This window comes from Cetorhinus maximus, chromosome 11 (assembly GCF_964194155.1).
Source record: "Cetorhinus maximus chromosome 11, sCetMax3.hap1.1, whole genome shotgun sequence".
Lineage (NCBI taxonomy): Eukaryota > Metazoa > Chordata > Chondrichthyes > Lamniformes > Cetorhinidae > Cetorhinus > Cetorhinus maximus.
In genome coordinates, this window is record NC_135889.1 from 122,485,885 (window position 1) to 122,510,246 (window position 24,362).

The 24,362-nt window shown below is 49.1% G+C and overlaps 1 protein-coding gene across 2 annotated transcripts in view; it reads right to left on the bottom strand.

The window, feature by feature from the left end:
* Positions 1-8,828: 8,828 nt before the first annotated feature.
* The window catches only part of LOC144686889 (carboxy-terminal domain RNA polymerase II polypeptide A small phosphatase 1-like), a 30,095-nt gene continuing 14,561 nt past the window's right edge, over positions 8,829-24,362 (bottom strand). For both annotated transcript variants that reach the window (XM_078552710.1, XM_078552711.1), the window contains 5 exons: positions 21,524-21,628; positions 18,936-18,992; positions 15,370-15,462; positions 14,481-14,666; positions 8,829-13,351 (listed from right to left, as the gene is read on the bottom strand). In XM_078552710.1, the coding sequence (XP_078408836.1) occupies positions 13,226-13,351; positions 14,481-14,666; positions 15,370-15,462; positions 18,936-18,992; positions 21,524-21,628 (567 nt within the window). In that variant the 3' untranslated portion in view covers positions 8,829-13,225. The remainder of the gene's footprint in view (positions 13,352-14,480; positions 14,667-15,369; positions 15,463-18,935; positions 18,993-21,523; positions 21,629-24,362) is intronic.

The window sequence follows — 24,362 nt, forward strand, 5'->3', positions numbered from 1 at the left end:
TGTTCTCTGGTACAGAATGCTAAAGACCTTCCAATAGCCTTTAATCGTTTTCCCTTTCAGGTCCTGAGTGATGTATTGAAGCTGTAAATGGGCGTAAACGCCCTCCTGCTTCCGAGTCTGGAAGCAAAGGTCATGTGTCTTTGAGACAGGAACGGGCTGTAGTGTCCAACTCTCAGTCACTTGCAGGATAAATCTCTCTCTTGGAGGCCCCTTGAAAGGGGAAAACCAGGAGGCTCTTTAAAGCCGAACTAAGCCTCAGGCCTTTGGAACAGAGCAGAAAAGCCTGGACCCAAGGCCTCTCAAACAGATTTTTTTTTTACACATCTGCACTGTCAGGTGCCCCAGAATCTGCCTCCACCCAATAATAACACAGTGACTCAGAGAGAGAGAGTCCTTAACTCTTCAAAGACTCAAGGCAACAAAAGCTATAGATTTGGGATTGTAAACTTTGGTTGGACTCATTACAACTGCAACTTGCATTTATATAAATATTTATATATTTATTTTAAAATATTTATAACAAAGAAAACTATGAAGGTATGAGGGGCGAGTTGGCTATATTGGATTGGGTAAACACATTAAAAGGTATGACAGGCAATGACTAGTATTTAAATAATTAATATTTAAAAAATAATATTTAAAGAGCGCAGGCAGACAGCTGCTCCAGCACCTTCTGTTTGAAGCAGACTTGTCCAACTCAGTGCAGCCAACAGACCTGTTGGATATTCAGGTGACCGACATTTGAAAAAATGCGGTAAAGCTGCTCATCCAATCACAGAGAGGCAGCCTGCAAATGCAGAGAGGAACCAGCCTGTGATTGGATGAGCAAAGTGTGGGAAGGTAAGTTTTAAAGGTACGTTCCAGGGCCCAGAGTGCAAGGCAGCGGGGACCCAATGGTGTCTGAGTGAGTGACTGGAGACTGAGAGTGAGGGTGAGGTGGAGAGAGAGAGAGAGAGCGCGGGGCGGAGAGGGAGAGAGAGCGTGGGGCGGAGAGGGAGAGAGAGCGTGGGGCGGAGAGAGAGAGCGAGAGCATGGGGCGGAGAGGGAGAGAGAGCGTGGGGCGGAGAGAGCGAGAGCGCGGGGCGGAGAGAGAGAGAGAGCATGGGGCGGAGAGAGCGAGAGCGTGGGGCGGAGAGAGAGAGCAAGAGTGCGGGGTGGAGAGGGAGAGAGAGCGTGGGGCGGAGAGGGAGAGAGAGCGTGGGGCGGAGAGGGAGAGAGAACGCGGGGCGGAGAGGGAGAGAGAGCGCGGGGCGGAGAGGGAGAGAGAGCGTGGGGCGGAGAGAGCGAGAGCGCGGGGCGGAGAGAGAGAGAGAGAGCATGGGGCGGAGAGAGCGAGAGCGTGGGGCGGAGAGAGAGAGCAAGAGTGCGGGGTGGAGAGGGAGAGAGAGCGTGGGGCGGAGAGGGAGAGAGAGCGTGGGGCGGAGAGGGAGAGAGAACGCGGGGCGGAGAGGGAGAGAGAGCGTGGGGCGGAGAGGGAGAGAGAGCGTGGGGCGGAGAGGGAGAGAGAACGCGGGGCGGAGAGGGAGAGAGAGCGCGGGGCGGAGAGGGAGAGAGAGCGTGGGGCGGAGAGGGAGAGAGAGCGAGAGTGCGGGGTGGAGAGGGAGAGAGTGTGGGGGCGGAGAGAGAGAGCACAGAGCGGAGAGAGAGAGCATGGGGCAGACAGAGCGTGGGGGCGGAGAGACAGAGAGCGCGGGGTGGAGAGAGAGCGTGGGGGCGGAGAGATAGAGCATGGGGGCGAAGAGAGAGAGAGCCTGGGGGCGAAGAGAGAGAGAGCCTGGGGGCGAAGAGAGAGAGAGCCTGGGGGCGGAGAGAGAGAGAGAGCGTGGGGGTGGAGAGAGAGAGAGAGCGTGGGGGTGGAGAGAGAGAGAGCGTGGGGGCGAAGAGAGACAGAGCCTGGGGGCGGAGAGAGAGAGAGAACGTGGGGGCGGAGAGAGAGAGCGTGGGGGCGAAGAGAGAAGGAGCGCGGGGCAGAGAGAGGGAGCGTGGGGCAGCGAGAGAGCATGGGGTGGAAGGGCATGTCAGGGGGAAGGGAGAGTGCTGGGGGAAGAGAGTGTGGGAGAAAGAGTGTTGGGGGAAGGGAGAGGGTGAGGGGAAGAGAGTGTGGGGGGGAAGGGAGAGGGTGAGGGGGAGAGAGTGTTGGGGGAAGTCAGCATGGGGTGGAGAAAGGATGTTGGGGGGAGAGATTCTGGGCGGGAAGAGAATGTGCAGGGTGGCAAGAGAATGTGTGGGGGGAGGAGAGAATGTTGTGGGTGGGATGAGAGTGTGGGGGGTGTTGAGAGAGGGTGTGGGGGATTGAGAGAGGGTGGGGGGAGACAGTGTTGAGGGAGAGACAGTGTGGGGTGGAGAGAAAGTGTTGGAGGGGAGAGAGAGTGTGGAGAGGAAGGGAGAGGGTGGGGGGAAGAGTGTGTTGGGAGGGTGTTTGGGAGAGCCAGTGTGGAGTGGGTAGAGAGTTTTGGGGGGATATAGTATTGGAGGGGAGAGAGAGAGTGTGGGGTTGGGGAAGAGAGTGTGTGGGGAGAGTGATTCACATTAATCCTTGGCTGTGATGGCCTGTGGATGTGATACATGTCTGTATTCCCTGCTGGCAGCTTTACATGGTATTTACAGCTCAGAAAAGGCCATTCGGCCCACCCCATCTATGCTGGTGTTTATGTTCCACACAAGCCTCCTCCCACCATTCTCAATCACACATCAAGGTAACCTTCAGCTTCTTTCTTCCTCATGGGTTTATCAGCTTCCTGGTGTGTATCTAGTATCTATACTAGACTCATTTGGTAATACAGAACGTGAGTATTGCTGAAAAAAGGCATTTTGTCAAAATTTTTCATCTTTCACTCATCAGGACAATTGCGAGAATACCAATGTCAGATGAAGCAACAACTTTATACTGTATGAGAAAAGAGTGCTGATTGGTTGGCAAATGGACTCTGACAACCAATCAGCATGCTGACAACCAATTTTAGATTGTCAGTCAGGCTCGTAATGTGGAGCATGTGTGTGTACTGGAAGCTACATATATTAATACACGGGGCCCTGCTCTTTGCAGACAGAAAGAACATGTACACACATTGCACCTGTTTCAGCTAAACAAAATAAGTGACAGCCATTCGCTGGTTCATTCCTCAGGGCAATGCCTCGACCAATCAGAGTCAAGCCACCTGTTTTAAATTTCAAACAATGCTTGGCAGTTAACTGTCAGTCACCATTAACTGGTGCATCCTCCATGGCAATGCCTCTACCAATCAGAGTTAGCAATACTAGAATCAATGAATGGTCTTCTTTATTCATTCTCAGGATGTAGGTGTCGCTGGCTGGTCCAGCATTTATTGCCCATCCCTAATTGCCCTTGAGAAGGTGGTGGTGAGCTGCCTTCTTGAGCCGCTGCAGTCCATGTGGTGTAGGTACACCCACAGTGCTGTTAGGGAAGGAGTTCCAGGATTTTAGTTACAGCACAGAAGGAGGCCATTCAGCAAATTACTAGTTCCCTGCAACAGCAACTCGGCTAGTTCCGCTCCTCCACCTTTTCCCTGTAGCCCCTGCAAAATCTTTTCTCTTCAGATAATTACCAGTTTCCTTTTGAAAACTGCAATTGAATCTGTCTCCACCACACGCTCAGGCAGCGCGTCCCAGGTCCAAACCTCTCGTTGCATGTCGAGGTTTCTCCTCACATCGCCTCTGGCTCTTTTGTTAATCATCTTCGGGCTCTCGACCTTCTGGCGATGGGAACAATTCCTCCTCGTTTATGCCAGCCAGACCCCTCATGATTTTAAACACATCTAACCAATCTCCTCTCAACCGTCTCTTCTCCAAGGAGAACAGCCCCAGCCTCACCAATCTATCCACACAACTGGAATCTCTCATCCTTGGAACCATTCTTGTAAATTTTTCTGCACCCTCTCTAAAACCTTCACACCCTCCCCGTTGAGGCTGAACCAGTGTTTTATGAAGTTTCATAACTTACTTGCTTTTGTACTCTTTGCCCCTATTTATAAAACCCGGGATTCAGTGTAAATTATTAACTGCTTTCTTCATCTGCCCTTCCACCTTCAATGATTTATGCACATATACACCCAGGTCCTTCTGTTCCTGCATTTCCTTTAAAATTGTGCCCTTTATTTTATGTCACCTCTGCTCGTTCTTCTGACCAAAATGTATCACTTCACACTTCCCTACATTAAATTTCGTCTGCCCATTCCACCAGCCTCTCTATATCCTCCTGAAGTCTATCACTATCCTCCTCACAGTTCACAATACTTCCAGGCCTTGCATCACCTTCAAATTTTGAAATTGTGCTCTGTACACCCAGGTCCACGTCATTAATATCAATCAAGAAAAGCAGCAGCCCCTCTCTATACCATCCCCCAGTCAGAAGTAAAGTTTTCTGTCATTCGTGTTTTTAATAGGATTCAGCTAAATGATTAAACTGTTGCATAATGAAATTCTAACTATGCTAATGATTAACGATTCGAAAAACCACATGGTTTGAAATAAAATGCAACCAATATTTTTCACTTAAGCAGAGTTTTGTATTGTTTGGGGGATATATATATATTTATATATATAATGATCGTAGATTTAGAGATGACATGGCCAACACAGGAGCTCCTGCACCTCAAAATTTGCCACTACAGCCCGAGCAAAGGAGAACTAAGACATTGGTAGAAAGAGAATAGAACATGAAAGTAAAAACTAATTGTAAAAGCCCCTATAAGTGTGTAAAAAGGAAAAGATTAGCAAAGACAAACGTGGGCCTTCTACAGGCAGAGACAGGAGAGTTTATAACGGGGAATGACAGAGAAGCTAAATAATTACTTTGTGTCTGTCTCTATGGGGAGAAGATACAAAAAAACGTCCAGAAATAGTAGGGAACAAAGGGACTAGTGTGAATGAGGAAGAGAAAGAAATTAGTATTAGTAAAAAAAGTAGCACTGGAGAAATTAACGGGGCTAAAAGTTGATAAGTCCTCGGGACCTGATGATCTACATCACAGAGGGTTGAAGGAGGTGGCTGTAGAGATGGTGGGTGCATTGGTGATCATCTTCCAAAATTCTACAGATCCTGGAATGGTTCCTGCAGATTGGAAGGTAGCAAATGTCACCCCCACTATTTAAGAAAGGAGGGAGAGAGAAAACAGGGAACTACAGACCTGTTAGCCTTACATCAGTAGTAGAAAAAATACTAGAATCTATTTTAAAGGAGGTGATAATGGGACACTTAGAAAACAATGATCTGATTGGGCAGACGACATGGAGTTATGAAAGGGAAATCATGTTTGACAAACCTTGTTGGAGTTTTTTGAGGATGCAACTCGCAGAATAAGGGGGAATAAGTGGATGTGGTGTATTTGGATTTTCAGAAGTCTTTCGATAAGGTCCCACACCGGAGGTTAGTAAACAAGATTAAAGCATATAGGATAGGGGGTAATATACTGGCATGGATTGAGGATTGATTAACAGAATAAACAGGTCAATCTCAGGTTGGCAGGCTGTAACCAGTGGGGTAGCGCTAGGATAAGTAGTTGGACTCCAGGTGTTCCCAATCTATATCAATGATTTGGATGTCAGGACTAAGTGTAATATTTCCAAGTTTGCGGATAACACAAAACCAGGTGGGAATGAGGGTTCTGAGGGTGATGCAAAGAGGCTTCGGGGGGATTCGGACAGGCCTAGTAAGTGGGCAAGAACACAGCAGATGGAATATAACGTGGAGAGTTGTTTGGTGGTGCAGAACTTGAGTGTTGCTGAAAAAAAAAGAGACATGCTGTCAAAACTTCTCGTCTTACACTCGTCAGGTGACAAGAAAATACTAACAATAAAGGGAACAACAGTTTATACTGCATGAGAAGAGAGTGCAGATTGTTTGGCAAGTGGACTCTGAGTGGTAGAGGTGTTGCCATGGGAAATGCAGCAGGAAACAGTTAACTGCCAAGCTTTTGTTTAAAATTCAAACCAGGCAGGTCGACTCTAATTGGTCAAGGCATTGCCCAGGGGAATGAACCAGGGAATGGCTGTCCCCCAAGCTTTTGTTTAGTCAAAAAAGGCACAATGTGTGGACATATTCCTTCTGTCTGCAAAGGACAGGGCCCTGAGTGTGAATATGTGGCTTCAAGCAGGTATAAGTGAGCCTGACTGATAATCTTAAATTGGTTTTCAGCGCAATTCTCAGCACAGTCAGGGTTGTTTAGCAAGTGCTGTCCAATCACAGAGTCACATCTAATGCTGGACACTATGTTTTGAGTTTTGCAAGCACAGGCTGGTTGGGTACCGTTGTACTTTGCCTGTTGTGAACAGCCAAAAGGATGAGCTGTTTTATAAGATCCCAATGACTGACACCTACCCATCCATTCCACCAACTTGTCTATGTCCTTTTGAAATTCTTAGCGCAGTTCACAATGTTTGAAAGTCATCCACAAATTTTTAAATTGTGCCCTGTATACCAAGGCCGATGTCATAAATATACATTAGGAAAAGCAAGGGGCCTAACACTGACCTCCACTACTAACCTTCCTCCAGCACAAAAAACATTCATTAACCACTACTGGTTCCTTTCTCCATGTGATTATTCATTTTGTCCCAAATTATTGTTTCTAGAAGTTTCCCCACCAGCAAAGTTAAATTGGCTGGCCTGTAGCTGCTGGGCTTATCATTACACCTCTTAAGAAGGGTGTGATGTTTGTAATTCTCCAGTCCTCTGGCACCACCCCTCAGTCTAAGGAAAACTGAAAACTTATGGCCAGTGCCTCCCCAGTTTCCACTCTCCCTTCCCTCAGTATCCTTGAATGCACCTCATCCAGTCCTGGTGCCCTATTAACTTTTATTTACAGGTAGCCTAATCAATATCCCCTTCTAGTGTCAGAGTTACCTCCCCTTTCACCATGGCCTGGAGATCGGTGTTTAATTCCTAGGACAATCCTGGATGGTTGGCAACTCTTCAATGGTGGCTTAGCCAATAGCATTCTCACCTCCGAGGCAGCAGATCCTGGATTCGAGTCCCACTCGAGAGAGACCGGAGCATAGAATCCAGGCTGACGCTGGCAGGGCAGTACCGAGGGAGTGCTGCACTGTAAGAGGTGCTGCCTTTCAGGTAAGAAATTGAAAACGAGGCCCCCCTCGGGTGGACATAAAAGATCCCACGCTACTTTTCAAAGAAGGGCAGCGGAGTTCTTTGTGGTGTTCTGGCCAATATTTATCCCCCCAATCAATATCACTAAAAAAGGACGTTATGTGAACTGCTACATTTCAGTAGGAAGAACATTGCAAGGCAATATAATGTGGCAGTTCTAATGTGGGTGCAAGAGCAGAGGGGACTGGAGGTATACTCTCAGAAGCCAACTGAACAAATGTAAGCAAATTAATCAACTGAAAGCCCCTTAAAGGGGCACTAACAAAAAACAAAACTTTTAAAGGAAACCTAATAAATTAATGTTCTCAGAGCTAAAGATGTGCTCCAGTCCCTGTGGTGCCCACTGGTTGGGGAAGGTCTCAGGCATACTGGCAGACTCCCTTCTCCAGGGTGACGCGGACACAAACATAGCCGCGGGGGAGGGGCAGACAGTCAGGCCCGATGACCCTCTCGGTTGCCCGCTGCCTTGACCTGTTAACGGCCACCTTGGCCAGGCCCAGGAGCAGATTCACAAGGAGGTCCTCCTCCCTGCCCATCCCTCTCTCCGCACCGGGTGGCCCAAAGACCAGGAGCATGGGGCTGGAGTGTAACCAGAACTTGAGGAGCAGCCCCTTCAGATAATCAAAAGGGGGTGAGCTGCAACCTCCCACAGTCTGTATACACAAGGAGCTTGGACTCCTCCAGACCACAGAAAATACAGGTGGCCTGAGAGTGCGGAAACCATTTTAACCTTTTGTTGCACGGGACTGCTGCATGCAACAACCCCCCACACCAAATCCCCGATGGTGAAGGGGACGACTCCCACACAGAGAGACCCCTCCACTGGGGGCCGCTGCCACCTCTGGACAGCAGGCCAGCTGGGCCAGAGTGTGTACGGGTGGTTGTTGAGGGCGAGCAAGTGAAGGATGTGCAGCCGCTGCCTGTACAGGAAACTCCTCCGTGCAGAACGCAAAGGCACGGAGGGTATTTCCGCGAGGCGGTTCAAGTTGTGGGGCTGAGGTTCCCGAGGGGGGTGTCGGGGTGTGGGGCCAATGTGAAACTCCGTCTGAGCGGGGTTGGGTTCAGACGGGAGCTCGCCGCAAACTCGAACCTGCCTCAACACCTCGAGTGCGGTCGGGGGCCGAGGGCTGTGGGTGACTCTGGCTGTGAGCTGGGCAGCAGGAGAGCAACGCGCCAAGTTCCTGTGGCATCATCCAGCCTCCCCCTCCTCCGCTATCCAGCACGTCCCCCGACTCTGGTCACCCCATGGGCTGAGCCCTCTCTCCCCCACCCCCCCCTCCCCAGCCACACAAATCCATATTGTGGAGGTGCGGACTCCTGAGCAGCAACAGCAGTTCTCAGGTGATAGCTGCTCCCCCTGACAGGAGTGCGCTCCAGGGCAAGGGAACCACGTTCCAGACTTTGATCAGTTCCTGGGGGGGATAAAAAGACGGGCAATTCCTTCAGAGAGGCACTGGGGCCACTCAGGCCTGTAAACAAGAGCTGCAGGTCCTAATTCAGGCTGTGCACCCAGCAGAGGAAGTACAGGTCACACCATCGGAGAGAGGGCTGGACGTTAAAGTGTGGCTGCAGGGTCCGGAGACGAGAAGTCGCCACTTGGGTGCGAATGCACAAATAATGCCCAACCAAGGAAACATCCTCCCTGCTCCTAAACAAGAGGGAGTCTCTAATTCCAACACCACACAAATCAGACATGTTACTCAAAGTGTTGAGAAGAAAGCTTTTTACTTTCAGAAAGAGATAGAGAGAGACAGACAGTCTGCCCTGCAAGTCCAAAGCTGTAATATCCACCTCCCGAGTTACTGACCACTTCGAGCACTCCGATATAAAAATAGGCACAAAAATAATAAAGTACCAGCTCCCGTTTTCTGATGTATTAAAATCTTTAATTATATTTTAATAGAAGGCACTTGATCTATTTCAAGGCAAGATTAGCTCTACACTGCTCCCCCAGGTGGAGGCAGTTTGAATTACAGCAGAGCAGCACCCACTCAGACTGGACATGTCAGCCAGCCCCTTCTCACTCTTCCCCACCCCACTCACCCTCCCAGCACTCCAGCTTCCCTCCCCCCGCCCCCATAGGCAGGCGAAACCTAAAGGTTACTCCCAGCACCTCGTTGATTCAAAGCAAATTCAAAAGATGAACAGGGTGGGTTTGTCCAGGGCATGGGAACCAGAGGGTGTTAATGCCAGCGATGGGTGTGGTGTGGGCACTTGTGTGTGACTGGGCTGGGACCCAGCAGCATACAGGAGGGGGGGCCCCATTTCTCAGACGATGGGATGGAGAGGGGAAGGGAAAAATGTTAACACACTGCTCCAGGTAGCAGGCAATGCTAGTCAGCTTCTCTGCCCTCCTCTCCCCCTCAGTAAACCACTTGGACCATTTCCTCACCTCTGGAAAGTGTCAACTCCTGCCAGGATAACATACCCCTTCGTGTGGCCAAGCGCGCGGGTCCAGGTGAGCGTCAGTAGGCTATTCCACTGTGAAGGGCGTCACAGTACTACCCTCTACAATTCCTCACTCTCCCCCCCCAACCCCACTGCATTACAAGGAGCAGTGCCCCAGGCTGGCTTTTCTCCTACCCTCCTCTCCCATCCCAGATAAGGGATAGAGACATCCCTGAACCCAGGGCCCTTCAAGCTTGCTGCAGAACCAAATGAGGCAAGAGGAGGGTGGGGGGGGAAGGATGGCTCTTATATCCTTTCAAAATCTAGAGCGCTCCACTCCCCCTCAAGTGTAATGCTTTAGTCTGCTGCCATTAGCTCAACCAAATTCTCCTGCAGAGTTATCGGAGACTGCATCTTTGCACTGGCTATCCCATAATGTGAATACGCATCCACTGTACAAAGTCACCTTCATACACATGGCACTTACAAACACACACCCCCCCCCCACCCCCCCCACACAACACACACACAAACCAACCCCCACCCCCCGTCACCAGTGACGGCATCCGTGTGAGTATTGATCCATCCCAAAGTAAATCACAAATTCCACAAAATAATCAACATTTGTAAACACTCTCCTCTTGTTCACATGACTCCGATATCTTCCCTATGTCTTCGTCACACTGCTGTGTGTTACGCACTTGAAGGATCACTCTCAGGGCCGGAGTATGATCTCGTTGGCACTCCTATCAGGCACAGATAGAAAGAGGCTCAGAATATGGAATAGCTGCCTGGAGAAGGAGCTCGGGGGAGTTTTTATCCTCGGGAGTCACTCCAGAGCCCCCTCGGAATACTGTGCGTTTAGACAAATGAAGCTTAGTCCCCTGGTCCCTGATGAAGCTCTAATGAGGTCTGGGGAAAGAATGACAACCACCCCTCCCCTCGCCCCAATCACATTCACACACCCCCCTCCCTCACTGCTGGTCAATCCAAATTCATCAGCCCACCTTTCAAAAAAAAAAAATGACTTCCCCTCCTTCTCCCAGAAAGCTTTTGGTCCTCGTGGGTCAGCAATCTACAAGCACACTCCCTATTATGTGTGAGCAGTCAGCTATTCAACCAAGTGAGGAGCCCCATAGTCAACATCAATCCAGTCAGTCTCTGCCCTATCTCGCCATCTGACCTGGGGTAGGGGCGGGAGAGGCAGTGCAGGCTGAGATCGACTGTCCCCTCTCCACCCTGCCTTTACCCCAATCTAGGGTCTCCCCTCCACCATCCCCCACAAATTGCAATCAGTTCACTGTGGCACAGGGGCTAGTGACTGAATCGGAACCTGTGCATGGCTCAGGGAGGCTCTGTTTACGAACTAGATGGGAGAGCGGTAGAGGTACGGGGAAGGAAGGGAGCATTCCACCACAGCTCTCTACGGTAAAGAACCATGGGCCTTGGCCCAAATCGGCCACTCACAAATAAACCCCCAGTCCAGTATAGCCGGGCAACGCAACAGCGTGAACGAGCTACAGAATCTCGGCAACCGAATGGAACAAAGCCAAGGAGAACTCAAAAAGCTCAAAACCTCGCTCCCCATGACAGCCACCCCTCAGCGTGACCCTGCAACCACGAAACAGTCACCACCCCCACTGGAATAATCCTGCGGGTTTTGGTCCCCTGTATTGACTAAGGGTGTTATAGTCAATTAATTACAATCAAGGCAATTATTAAATTGAACTATATTCAATTATTGAATTGAATTAATTATAAACAATTACATTTACTAAGAAATTTAATTATAATCAATTAAATTTAATTACATTTATTGAATGTAATAATTTAAAAATGATTAAATTGGCGATAACTTGGCACAGTGTCAAACCGCACCGCTACTGAAGAAATAAAAACAGAATCAGCATAAACTGTGCCCCTGGCCCAGCCTTTGCCATCGCCCCGCTCAGGGGTTAGGTAAGGAAACCAGTCCGTACGATGGTAGATGTGGAGCTATTTCCATTTATGGGGCAAGAGGCCAGAAATAGGGGCCATCGGTACAAGATAGTCACCAATAAACCCCATCGGGAATTCGGGAGAAACTCCTTTATCCAGAGAGCGGGGAGAACGTGGAACTCACTCCCACAGGGAGTGGTGGAGGTGAATAGTATCGATACATTGAAGGGGGAAAACTAGACCATTACACAAAGGAGAAAGGAATAGAAGGATACGCTGGCAGGGTGAGATGAAGAGGGGGAGGGAGGAGGCGCGTGTGGAGCAGAAACACCAGCATGGACCAGATGGGCCGAGTGGCCTGTTTTTGTGCTTTATATTTTTTTTTGCATTCTTTCAGAGGCTGAGGGACAGGAGGGGCTATAACTTCCTCCTCTCCTCCCCACCCCCCCTCACTCCAGATCCACACTCCAGCATGCGTAGGGGGCAACGGGAAGGGAATGAGGGTTGAAAAGCCCCTCAGCTTCACCACAGGATTTCTTCGAATCTCTGGGGGCCTGAACCATGCACTTTGATGACTTGGGAGTTCCTGAGTTTGTATTTCACAGAATTTCTCTGCCCTCCTCCACCCAGTATCTATAGGAAGCTGCCAGAGGATTTCATTATTAAATAATAAAAATAAAACTGAACTGAATGGAGGTTAGGCCCCAGGAAGGAGGGCAGCTCAACAGTAAACGCATGGGGAACTCCAACGCCAATCCCAGGATTCTGTCCCTCGCACACCCAGCCTGCAACACACACACACATGCACACACACACACCCCTCCCCTTCACTCTCCCTCCAACTCAGAGAGCTTTCAACCTCAAAACTGTCCTCCTTCGCCCCCTCCCCCTCCCAGTGTGGGATGGCCATGGTCGGGGGAGGGGAGGGGAGGTGGGGGGTGTGGGTGCTGTTAGCCTGGAAGGACCCCAGCAACACTGGTCTTAGCCATCGTAGTGCTCTTTATTACTCACAAGGGTGAGAGGCCCTCAAATCACCGAGACCGGTAACTGGAGAGGGAGAGAGACAGAGAGAGAAAAAAACATGCAACCTGTTGAAGCTGCACTGTTAACCCTCGGAGTGCAGGCTGGGGGAGTAAATCAACAGGAAGATGACAGCTCCGCCTGCCCCATCCCCAGGGGGAAGCCGAGGGCTCCCTACTCCCTCCACCCCAATCACACATGAACAATATGTCTCTTTGGCCTCTCTTACGCCTGCTTGTGTCTTTTCAAGCTTTCGTTTCCGCTTTGCTTTCCAAAACAGTCACCTCCCGTTAGCCCCCGGACTCTCTGTCCCGCCAATCGCCAGCCAGCGTGGCTGATCCAATCCCTGTCCTCACTGGGCACCCAGCAAGGGGGTTAGGGGAGGGGCGAGAGGAGAGAAGGATGGCCAAACCAATGGATGAGATTACCCCCAATGTCCCCCCCCCTCCCCCCACACACACAACCCAACACCCAGATTCCAATTCGTGGAAAGACAGAGCAGGGGAGAATATATCCAAGTGTGGAAGAAGCCATCCCTGATTTCCGTTAAGTGCTGTGGGACTTGATCGGTCCGCTCTTTGTGCATCTCACTTCCCTGGCAGGATGCACAGTCCTCACAGTTGCTGTTTTCCCTCAAAGGCACGCTGGTAAGAGGAATCATGGCTTTGTTAAGAGATGAGACTCCCCTGGGGTCGGGGGGGGCGGGGGTTGGTGGTAAGGGCTCCACAACCCCATTCAGTCACAATCTGGCTCAGTGCTAGCTAGACTTGTGTTCCTGCAGCAATGTGAAAATGTTCTCTTCCTTCGAGAGTCTCTCAAAGAAAGGGATGAGGTCCAGCAGTTCCGTGTCAGACATGTCATCAAACCAAGAAGCAATGGGCACCTGGAGGGGGGGAAAGAAACAGCACATTAGAAATTCCCGGAATCCCGGTGTCTGCTCCATACTCACTCACTCACACAATCCGTGCTCCCTGCTCAAGCCACACTGTAAAGATCTCTGCACTCCTCCTCCCAATTCTGGCCTCTTGCCCGTCCGCAATCCACATCCCTCCTCCTAAGTCGAGCATTAGAATCTAGGCCAACACCAAGGTTCCACCTTTCAGACACCATGTTAAAAACCAAGACCCCCTTCTTGCCCCCTCAGGAGGGCACGATTCACTATTGTGAAGTTCTCCCCCCCCCCGGTGTCCTGGTCCACATTTATCCCTCAACTAACATGACTGAAAACAGATGATCCAGTCATTGTCACATTGGCGCTTTGCGGGATCTTCCTGTGCACAATTTTCTTACAGCAGGGTTTCTTACAGCAGTGTTACATTTCTTCCTAACAGTGTTTCATTGACTATGAAACATTTGGGATGGGCCTAGGCCAGGAAAAGTGCTTTAGAAACTCAAGTCTTTCTTCTTTAGACATTTCCTTGCAACTCCTCATACGCCAAGTAACAATGGAAAGACCCGTGTAAGCCTATTTCTTTCTTATTTATTTTTTCACGGGATGTGGGCGTCGCTGGTAAGGTCAGCATTTGTTTGCCCATCCCTAATTGCCCTTGAACTGAGTGGCTTGCTAGGCCAATTCAGAGGGGCAGTTAAGAATCAACCCACATTTGCTGTGGGTCTGGAGTCACATGTAGGCCAGACCAGGTAAGGACGGCAGATTTCCTTCCCTAAAGGGACAGTAGGGAACCAGATGGGTTTTTATGACAATCAGTGACAGTAATGGTGACCATGAAACTGAGACTAGCTTTCAATTCCAGATTGTAATAGTTGAATTTAAATTCCACCAGCTGCCATGGTGGGATTTAAACCAGTGTCTCCCAGAGCACTAGCCTGGGCCTATGGATTTTCGAGTGTGATAATCCAATGGAATGGAAACTACCAAGGCGCTGTATTAAGCTCGATTGTGTATTGGGGGGCTGAGCGCGAGGCATTCAGAGACTACCCCTTCTGAAAGCAATCAAACACACCAGATACACAAGAGACCGATAGGGAACGCCTGACCGTCAGCTACATACAGCATTGTTTGGATGGAAGACGTATGAAGCCGGAGAGTTGTCAATGATGATGAGTTTGTTTAGGTCCCGTCCTAACCGGCTGAGATCCTTGACGTAATTGCCCTGATGGAAGACGCACGATTCACGGAAGAGTCTGGTCCTGAAAGCTCCCCACTTGTCCAGGAGATCGGCAACGGGATCAGCGTACTGCAAAGCAATGGGAATTGGGGGTCAGGCTAGGGCCAACAGTGACTCAAACTAAAAAGCAACATTGGTGAGGGAACCATTATATTCAAAACTCTCCAAGCTCGTTTCCCTAACTTGCTCCAAGTCCAATTCACCCATCATCACACCCCAACTTAAAAATTCTCATCCTTGTTTTCAAATCCCTCCAATGGCCTCACCCCTCCCTACCTCCATAACCTCCTCCAGCCCCTCAACCCTCTTGAGATTCTACACTCCCCCAATTCTGGCCTCTTGGACATCCTGATTTTCATTACTTCACTATTGGCAGTCATGCCTTCAGCTGCCTGGGCCCTAGCTCTGGAATTCCTCCCTCCCCACCCCCGCCTCTCCCTCCTCCTGCAAGACGCTTCTTAAAATCGACCTTCCCGACCAAGCTTTTAATTGCCCGTCCTAATATCTCATGTGCCTTGGTGCCCAGGTTTTGGTCGATAATGCTTCTGTGAAGCACCTTGGTACACTCTCCGAGGTTAGATAGGCTCTCTAAATACTAATTGTTGTTCAAAGAGTTTAAATAAAGGAAGAAGGTTCCCCGTGCCCACCTTACCCCAAAACACCTCGAATCTGAAGGTGGGATCTAGCAAGCAGAGGGACATGGACAAAATGGGAGGTTCAGTGTCACAGAGTGCGCGACTGGCAAGAGGGCTGACAGTGGGGGAGGACTCACCTTGGACAGGCTAGCTGTGAACAGCACGCACTCAAACAGCTCACCCATTCTCTTCAAAAACTCGTCTACATAAGGCCTCTTTAAGACGTACACCTGAAACACAGGATGGTACCGGTGAGGCAGAGGGAGCAGAGAGACAAATACATACTACATAGCCAACACAGGTGCGATGGGCTGAATGGCCTCCTTCAGCCTGTGACATTCATGGTTATCTAACAAATCAGTAGGAAGAGAGAAAAAGGGGTAAGAGAGGGATGGAGGGAAGAGAAGAGGGCAAGGGGAGGGGGTGAAAGTGAAAAAGGAGAAGTGGATGGACAGGAAAGAACAAAGTGGTGGGGGAAAAAGAGGGGAAAGAGTAAAGAAGAAATAGAGAAGAAGAGGATAATAAGGAAGGAAAGAGGAGGGGGAAAAGAACAAAGAGAAGGTTGAGGAATTGCTGGAGCAGAATATTCCAATGAAAGGATTCTAATGGATCAGGATTTCTGGATATTGGAGGTGAATGGGGAGGGGATTTGGGTCCATTGGGATTCTGTGCTTAGGTTAGGTTTACAATAATTCACATTCAGACAACTGCAGCAACGAGGCATTACCGGAAGATGCGTTCGCACACTCACGCTGCTCAACGGTCACTCAGAAGCAGCAGGAATGCGATGAGCCGATTGTGAATGAAGGACACGGGCTGCCTCCTGAGCCAAGCAGTCAAGGACAGGCCAGAGTTTCACTGAACAGCCTATCCTGGATTACTTGAATCAAGTCACAGCCTCAGCAGAGATCCAGCTGGTGACGGAGTTCATTCAGTTGAAGATCAGAACCAGGTTCTGTGCCCATCCCCCGGTTGGACTCCAATCCTGTGTGTGGAGGCGAGGTCCATGTGGAGCGACGAGTCTTAATCCCAAATTCCTCAGTAATTGATTGGTAGCCATTTGGTGGTCCTTGGGGAGATCTAGAACCTTCCATGCATCACAATGCATCGCGCTTCCCCTCCTCCACCACCCCACGAATCCTCTGAGCGCCACTGACCTCATGACATGGGCCTCATTAAGTCCACAAAAAAAAATTTGGGGTCTGTCTTCGCAGTAGAATACACAAAAAAAACATACCAGAAAATAGCCAAGAGATGAACGAGATTGACCATCTTCGTAATTAATAAAAGGAAAACCTATAAAAGAAACTATTGGGCCTGAATGCTGATAAATCCCCAGGACTTGATGGTTGGAAAAGGGATAGCTGCAGAGATAGTGGATGCACTGGTTATGATTTTCCAAAATTTCCTCAATTCTGGAATGGTCCCAGCAGATTGGAAGTTGGCAGATGTTTAAACCACTATTCAAAAAAAGGAGAGGGGGGAAACAGGAACTACAGGCCAGTTAGCCTGATATCAGTCATTGAGAAAATGCTGGAATCTATTATTGAAGACTCAAAACGCACTTAGAAAAGTGCAGTATGATCAGAGCAAGTCAGCATGATTTTACAAAAGGGAAATTGTGTTTGTGACAAATATAACTAAGGTGTAACTAGTAGGGCCAGGTAAAGGGGAAGCTAAGTGGCAGCCTTCCGTCTGGTAAGATGATGGTTTGTGCCGTGGTGGTTAATTCTTATGTTAAGCATCGCCTGGTGTGGCTCAGGAACCTCACTCTGTCGTGTCAGTCTCTGCTGCATTGGCTGCAGAGGAAGAGAGTGGGCTGAGGACATTCACCGGCCTCTGTTTTCTCCGAGACCTCTGCTTGGCCAGCTGAGTGTTTCATTTCTGCTCCCCTCTTCCAATGTCCTTCCAAACAGTCAGACTCCAGAGGTCGTCAGTAACTGTCTCTCAGTCCTCAGAGTGTCCACCATCTTCACGCATCCTTGTAGTGGAGGTATGGACACCAAGTCACCGATCCACAGTGCCGAAGGTATTTTGGTATATGGCTTTCATCCATCCCACGAATATGGCCGAGCCAGCGAAGACGTTGTTGGCTTAGCAATGAGTGTATGATGGAATTAGCATGCTCCAGAACTCTCAGCTAGTGACCTTGCCCTGCCAGGAGATACCGAGGATATATCTGAGGCAGTGATGGTGGAAACAACTCAGCTCTTTCTTCTTTCTAGCACATGTTATCCCGGTCTCAGCACTGTAGAGGAGTGCGCTGAGGACACAGGCTTGGTAGACTCACAGTTTGGTGTTCTCAGTCAGGTTGCTGTTGTTCCTCACTCTCTCACTCAGATTGGACAGAACAGTTGCAGCTTTTGTGGTGCGCGAGTTATTTCAGCATCAGCAGACAGGTTACTGGTGATGTGGAGCCTAGATATGTGAGACTAGCTACAACCTCCAGCGTTACTTTGTCAATGCTGATAGATGGCAGCAGCCTGGACCAGGGCATTTGTCCTCCTGATGCTGATGGTCAAACCAAGCTCTTTACAGATGTGAGAGAATCCAGTAAACATAATATATTTGGATTTACAAAAGACATTCAATAAGATGCCACATTAAAAGTTATTATTACACAATTTGGTGCAATTTATTAGCATGGGTAAAGAATTGGTTGCCAGTTGGGATAAACAGAGCATTTTCACATTGGCAGGATGTGACAAGTGGAGCGGGCCCAAGGATCAGTGCTGCAGCCTCAGTTATTTATCACTTAAAGGACTTAGACAAAGAGAAATGTATCTAGGTTTGCTGGTAATACAAAGCTAGGTGGAAAAGTAAGCTGTGAGGAGGACACAGAGGCTGCCAAGAGATATAGACAGGTTAAATAAATGGACAAGTCGGCATATGGAGTATAATGTGGGGAAGTGTGAGGTTATTCACTTTGGTTGTAGGAATAGAAAAGCAGAAACAAAGAGAAACGTTGATATTCAGAGACCCTCGAGCGTACTTGTACAAGGAACACAGGAAACAAGCAAGCAGGTGCAGCAAGCAATACGAAAGGCAAATAGCATGTCAGCCTTTATTGTAATGGATTGGAGTACAGGAATAGGAAGTCTTGCTAGAATTGTACAGGGTTTTGGTGAGACCACATCTGGAATACTTTGAGCAGTTTTGATCTCCACATTTAAGGAAGGCTATATTTGCATTGGAGGTGCTATAGTGAAGGTTCATTGAATTGGTCCCTGGGATGAGGGGGGGTCACCCAATGATGAGAGTTTGAGTAATTGGGTCTATGCTGGGAGTGATTGGGAAGGGATTTGGTCCATTGGGATTCTGCAATGGGAGCGAATAGGAAGAGGTTTGAACCATTGGGATTGTGTACAATGGAAGTGAATGGGAAGGGGTTTGGATCCATTGGGATTCTCTATAATGGGAGTGAATGGAAAGGGGTTTGGACTGTTGGGATTGTGTATAATGAAATATTAATAAACCAGTTTGGTTTTTTATGACAATCCAACAGCTTCATGGTCACTTTTGTCAGTCATTCCCAAATTGCCTGTGGTGGGATCGGAACTGATGTCCATTGTTATTCCCAGTCTCTGGCTGGTGATAACCACCACAGTACCATTGCCAATCCACCTGCCCAGCTTTGCCAGGAGGGAGAATGGCAGAGACCTTGATGCTGACTCTCCTGTCTTGCAATGTTACACACTCTCACCTGGTGCACGTTGCCATCAATCTCCACTGGGATAATGAAGTCCGCATTGTTCACCGGCTGTGGGGGGAGGAAAAGGCATCATCCAATCAGGAAGGAATAGAATCTGTTTCGAACCCTTGTCCTCCACACCAGCCCACAATGCCTCAGACAAGGACCACCCTTCATTCGCCCATAATCCTCCTTATACACCTCGTTGTCAGCCATGGCTCAACTGGCCGCACTCCTGCCCGAGTCAGACAGCTGTGGATTCAAGTCCCACTCCACAGACACACAAGCACATTAATCCAGGCTGACACTCCCAGTGCAGTACTAAGAGGGTGCTGCACTGCCACAGCTGCCTGTTTCCAATGAGATGTTAAACCGAGGTTGTTTTTTCCCCCTCTCTGGTGAATGCAAAACATCCCCTGGTCATTATTTTAAAGGACAGCAGGGAAGTCCTGGGCCAATATTTATCCCTCAACCAACATTATTAAAAGAACAAAAACAGAAAATGCTGGAAAAGCTCAGCAGGTCTGGTAGCATCTGTGGAGAGAGAAACAGAGTTAAAGTTTCGAGTCCGTAAGACTCTTCTTCAGAGCGTACAGACTCGAAACGTTAACTCTGTTTCTCTCTCCACAGATGCTGCAGACCTGTTGAGTTTTCCCAGCACTTTCTGCCTATTCACACCACATTCTGACCCTGTGGAGATGCTCAGCTGAAGACAGGTCTCCTTCAAGTCAACCTGCGGGACGCAGAGGAACAATGATCCCTCCCATTCCCATGAGGGAGGGAAGCCTCCCCTTAGCCCATATCCTGCACCATTAGGGCAGACCCTCCTCCACCCATACTGCTCCCCACCCCACCCCCATTCTCTGATCCACACTGGCTCACGCTTTAAGGAGCGGCTTAAAGGAGGGGAGAGAGACGGAGAGGTTTAGGGAAGGAGTTCCAGAGCTTGGGACCCAGGCAGCTGAAGGCACGGCCACCAATGTTGGAGTGATTAAAATCAGGAATGTCTCAGAGGCCAGAATTAGAGGTCATTAAAAAAATTGGTCATTCTACCCACCCCTTCTAAATTAGAAAGAGAGAGAGAAACACGTCATAGAGGTCTACTGCATAGAAAAAGGCCCTTTGGCCCATCGAGTCTGCACCGGTCAAACAAGTACCTAACTATTCTAATCCCATTTTCCAGCACTAGGCCCATAGCCTTGTATGCCATGGCATTGCAAGTGCACATCCAAATACTTCTTAAATGTTATGAGGGTTTCTGCCTCTACCACCCTTTCAGGCAGTGAGTTCCAGATTCCCACCACCCTCTGGGTTAAAAAATTCTTCCTCACGTCCCCTCTAAACCTTCTGCCCCTTACCTTAAATCTATGCCCCCTGGTTATTGATCCCTCCACCAAGGGGAAAAGTTCCTTCCTGTCTACCCTATCTATGCCCCTCATAGTTTTATACACCTTTTAAATTCTGAAACAGAAATATTGGGCTGAATTTTCCCTACCTGAGGTTGGATGCAAGGTAGAGTGCAGCAGTGGGATTTGAACCCATATCCCCAGAACATTAGCCTGGGTCTCTGGGTTACTAGTCCAGTGTCATTACCACGATCACCATCTCCCCTCTTGGCGCTCCTGGTCCTGGCTGCTATCTAATCACCCTTCCCCCTCACAGAGCAAGATGACTGTCAATGGTAAGGATCGGATTGTCAATGACTCAGGGTTTCCACAAATGACCAACAGGGTCTCTGGCACTCAACTTCCCACAGGAATTGCCAGATAAAAACAGACCAAAATTCATCCACATCCTGATCACCCTGCTAGTTGGGGCGGTGGTGAGTGGTTTGGGTAGGTGGGGAGGTGGGGAGGAGGGCACTGGCATTGTGGAATGATCACAATGATCCATCTCTATCAATGAGTCCACAACAGACACAGGCATGAGGTGAGACATGGGGAGACAGTGGTGTAGTGGTAATGTCACTGGACTTGTAAGCCAGAGGCCCAGGGCTAATGCTCTGGGGACCTGGGTTCGAATCCCAACCCGGCAGCTGCTGGAGTTTAAATTCAATTAGCAAATCTGGAATTGAAAACTAGTCTCAGTAATTGTGACCACGAAACTATCAATTGTTGTAAAACCCCATCTGGTTCACTAATGTCCCTTTAGGGAAGGAAACCTGCTGTCCTTACCTGAAAGGTTACTGGGAGTGGCCACGATCTTATTGAATGGCAGAGCAAGCTTGAAGGGCCGAGTGCTCCTAATTTGTATGTTCGTACACCCACTGCAATATGGTTAACTCTCAACTGTCCTCTGGCATTGGCCTAGCAAGCCACTCAGTTCAAGGGGAATTAGGGATGGGCAACAAATGCTGACCTTGCCAGAGACGCCCGCATCCCGTGGAAGAATAAAAGTCCCAGTGGTGGAGATATCAGGAACCAGAGGTCCAGGGTCACCTGTTCCTCCCACATGACCCTGGACTCACATTAGCCACATGTTGGATACCGAACTGCAGCGAGGAGTCAATGTCTTCAAAACAGGAGGACAGGAAGATTGACAGCAAAAAAAAATCCCAAAAAACTTCAAGAATATGGGGAGAAAATAAAACATTAACACACCTTAAATGAACTGTGAACTAAAGTTTCATCCAGGTCGATCACTACACATTTCTTCCCATTGTCCTGAGCTTTCACTTCTGGGAGAAGGTGGTGAGTAACAGCAGTCTGTGTGTTTTAAATAAAAAAAAGACACAAGAGGAGCACAAAAGCTGCAGTGGTTCAAATGATAAGGATGCAATACAGAAGACGGACAGCCGCATAACCATAGCAAGAACCCAGGCGATGATGATGTAGGGAGATTGGAACCAACCAGGTACCTCAGAGCCACAACATTCCTCTTCAGTCAGGACACAGAGGCCTCCTCCCTCCCTATCGCTGTAATCTCCTCTCCAGCCCCACAACACTCCAACATCTCTAATTCCCGCCTCTCGAGCACCTCTGATTTTGATCACTCCAGCCACTGGCGGCCGTGCCTTCAGCTGCCTGGGCCCTAAGCTGGGGAATTCCCTCCCTAAACCTCTCCCTCCTCCTTAAAGATGCTCCTCAGAACCTCCATCTTTGACCAAGCTTTAGGTCACCAGCCCTAATATCTCACTTAAGCAGCTTCGGTGTTAAATTGCTTTGCTTGGTAACACTCCCTGGGATATTTGACAACGTTACAGGTGCTAAATAATGCGAGTGGCTGTTTCGGGAGAATTGCCCAAATCGAGTTGTCGGTTTTCAGCGCAGATTTCTATTCCTTTCTCCCTCATGCGTTTATCCAGCTTCCCCTTCTCCATCAAATGCATCGAGGTTGTTCACCTCAACTACCCCCTGCGGTGTCCATCTCCACATTCTCACCACTCCCTGGGTAAAGGAAGCTTCTCCTGAGTTAGGAACTCTCTCTTATGTTGACGGACCCTAATTCTATAGCCTCTCCCAACAAGTGGAAACATCTTCTCTACGTCTATCAAACCCCTTCAAAATCTTAAAGGCTTGTGTCAGGCAATTCTTCAGCCTGTTTTTCCTCTACCCTCGAGGAGAGCCTCAAACCTGTTTGAGCTTTCCTGATGGTTACAGCCCCTCGGTTCTGACATAATCTCCTTGTGCAACGTCCTCAGTTCCCTGCGTTGCCTTTAGCAGCCCTGGGTCTCATTAAATAAAAAAGTATTTCCTTCAGTCATCTGGTTCACGATGAGTTTGACCCGACTTGAAGCTGAGCCACAGAATCTGAAAAGTCCAGGTTCTTGCTACACTTAAAAAAAAAAGTTGTCAAAAAGGACATTTTTCCCCCCCAAAAAGTCCAAATTAAACATGCAGGGGGGGGGGTGGGGGTGGGGGAGGGTCAGCACTTGTAGAATTCAACCTTATAACAAAAGAGGGGGAGTGGGCAAAACAGGAAAAAGATGAGAGGTTTTAACATTCCGGCTCAGCTTTCCGATTATCGCTGCTTTCAATCAGCCCGGGGTCCCCCTCTGCAGCTTCCACATTCCTGGAATTCCATTCGCCTTGCTATTTTGTTTTCCAACAGGGAGTCGCGCCATTAAATCGACACGGCGCAGCACTGCCACCTTCTGGCAAAGCGACGGATACTACAGGAACAAAACAGGACAGAGAGGGGTGGGGAGAGGAGGGGGGAGTGGGGGGGGGGCCCAGTTCCAGGACTGGCCATCCTGTATGCAACTTGCACACGTCAACTGAAGCAGTCAAAAAAAAAAACAACCAGTTCCCGCCTCCGGCTTGTCACATTGGTGAAGTTGCTGCACCGTTAACCACTGTTTCTCACCCGTGGAATATGGGAACAGGAGGCCACTCAGCCCCTTTAGTCTACTCTGGATTAGATTATGGCTGATCTGCATCTTAACTCCAGGCTTTGGTTCTGTGACCCTTACTATCCCCTCACCCAACACGTTCCATCAACCTGAGTTTTGAAGTTGACAATCGATCCTGAGCCTTAACAGATTTTTGGGGAGACAGTTCCAGATTTTCACACTCTCTTGAGTGAAGGTGTGCTTCCTGGCATCACTCCTGAACAGCCTGGCTCGAATCTTGTTCTCAACCTCCCTGCCGGAGGGAAATAGTTTCTCTCCGTCTACTTTGATCTTCTTAAATACCTTGATTAGATCAATTCTTAATCTTCTCAACTCAAGGGAATACCAGCCTGGTCTGTGCAACCTGCAAATTCATAACTTAACCCTTTCAGCCCCGGGATCATTCTGGTGAATCTACGCTGCTCCCCCACCTCTCCAGGGCCAATAGGTCCTCCCTGAGGTGCAGGGCCCAGAACTGAACCCAGTTTGTCCAGATGGGGGGTTTAAACCAGAGATTTATGTCACTAAACCACAACCTCTTTAGATAAAGACAAACATTTCAGTAGCCCTTTCCTTTTTTTTTGGTACGTGTCCTTTGCTTTTTTTCCCTCAATTTCTGTAACTGAGTCCCTAAACTTCTCAGCTCTTCCTCAGTTCCAGGGCTCTCACCAGGTAGAAAATGCTCTGAACTCTCTTTCACACCCCAAACTGGATGACTTTACACTTCCCCACGTTGAACTCCTTCTGCCACAGTTCTACCCACTCACTGGCTCCATCAATGCCTCTTTGCAGCTTTGCGCTCTGATCCACGTTGTCCTTTATTGTGCAAGCCGACTTGTGGTGGTGCACGGAATCTGAAGAAAAGATTCGGCCCTGGGTCTCTTTCGAACCGAGCAGAAAATGGTCACCATGGGTCAGAGGGGAAAGGAGGCCAAAGGGTTCACTCCTGCTCCTGTTTATGATTAATTTTTTTGGGTTTACATGAGGTGCGCTGCTATACCTCCCACGAGTCTAGAAGGCAAAGTATCAGTGGGCTGGTCAGTGAAGTCCCTTCCTGTCTGTACCCAGTGTGCATGTATCGGAGGGACTGCATGTCAATCAGAAACAGG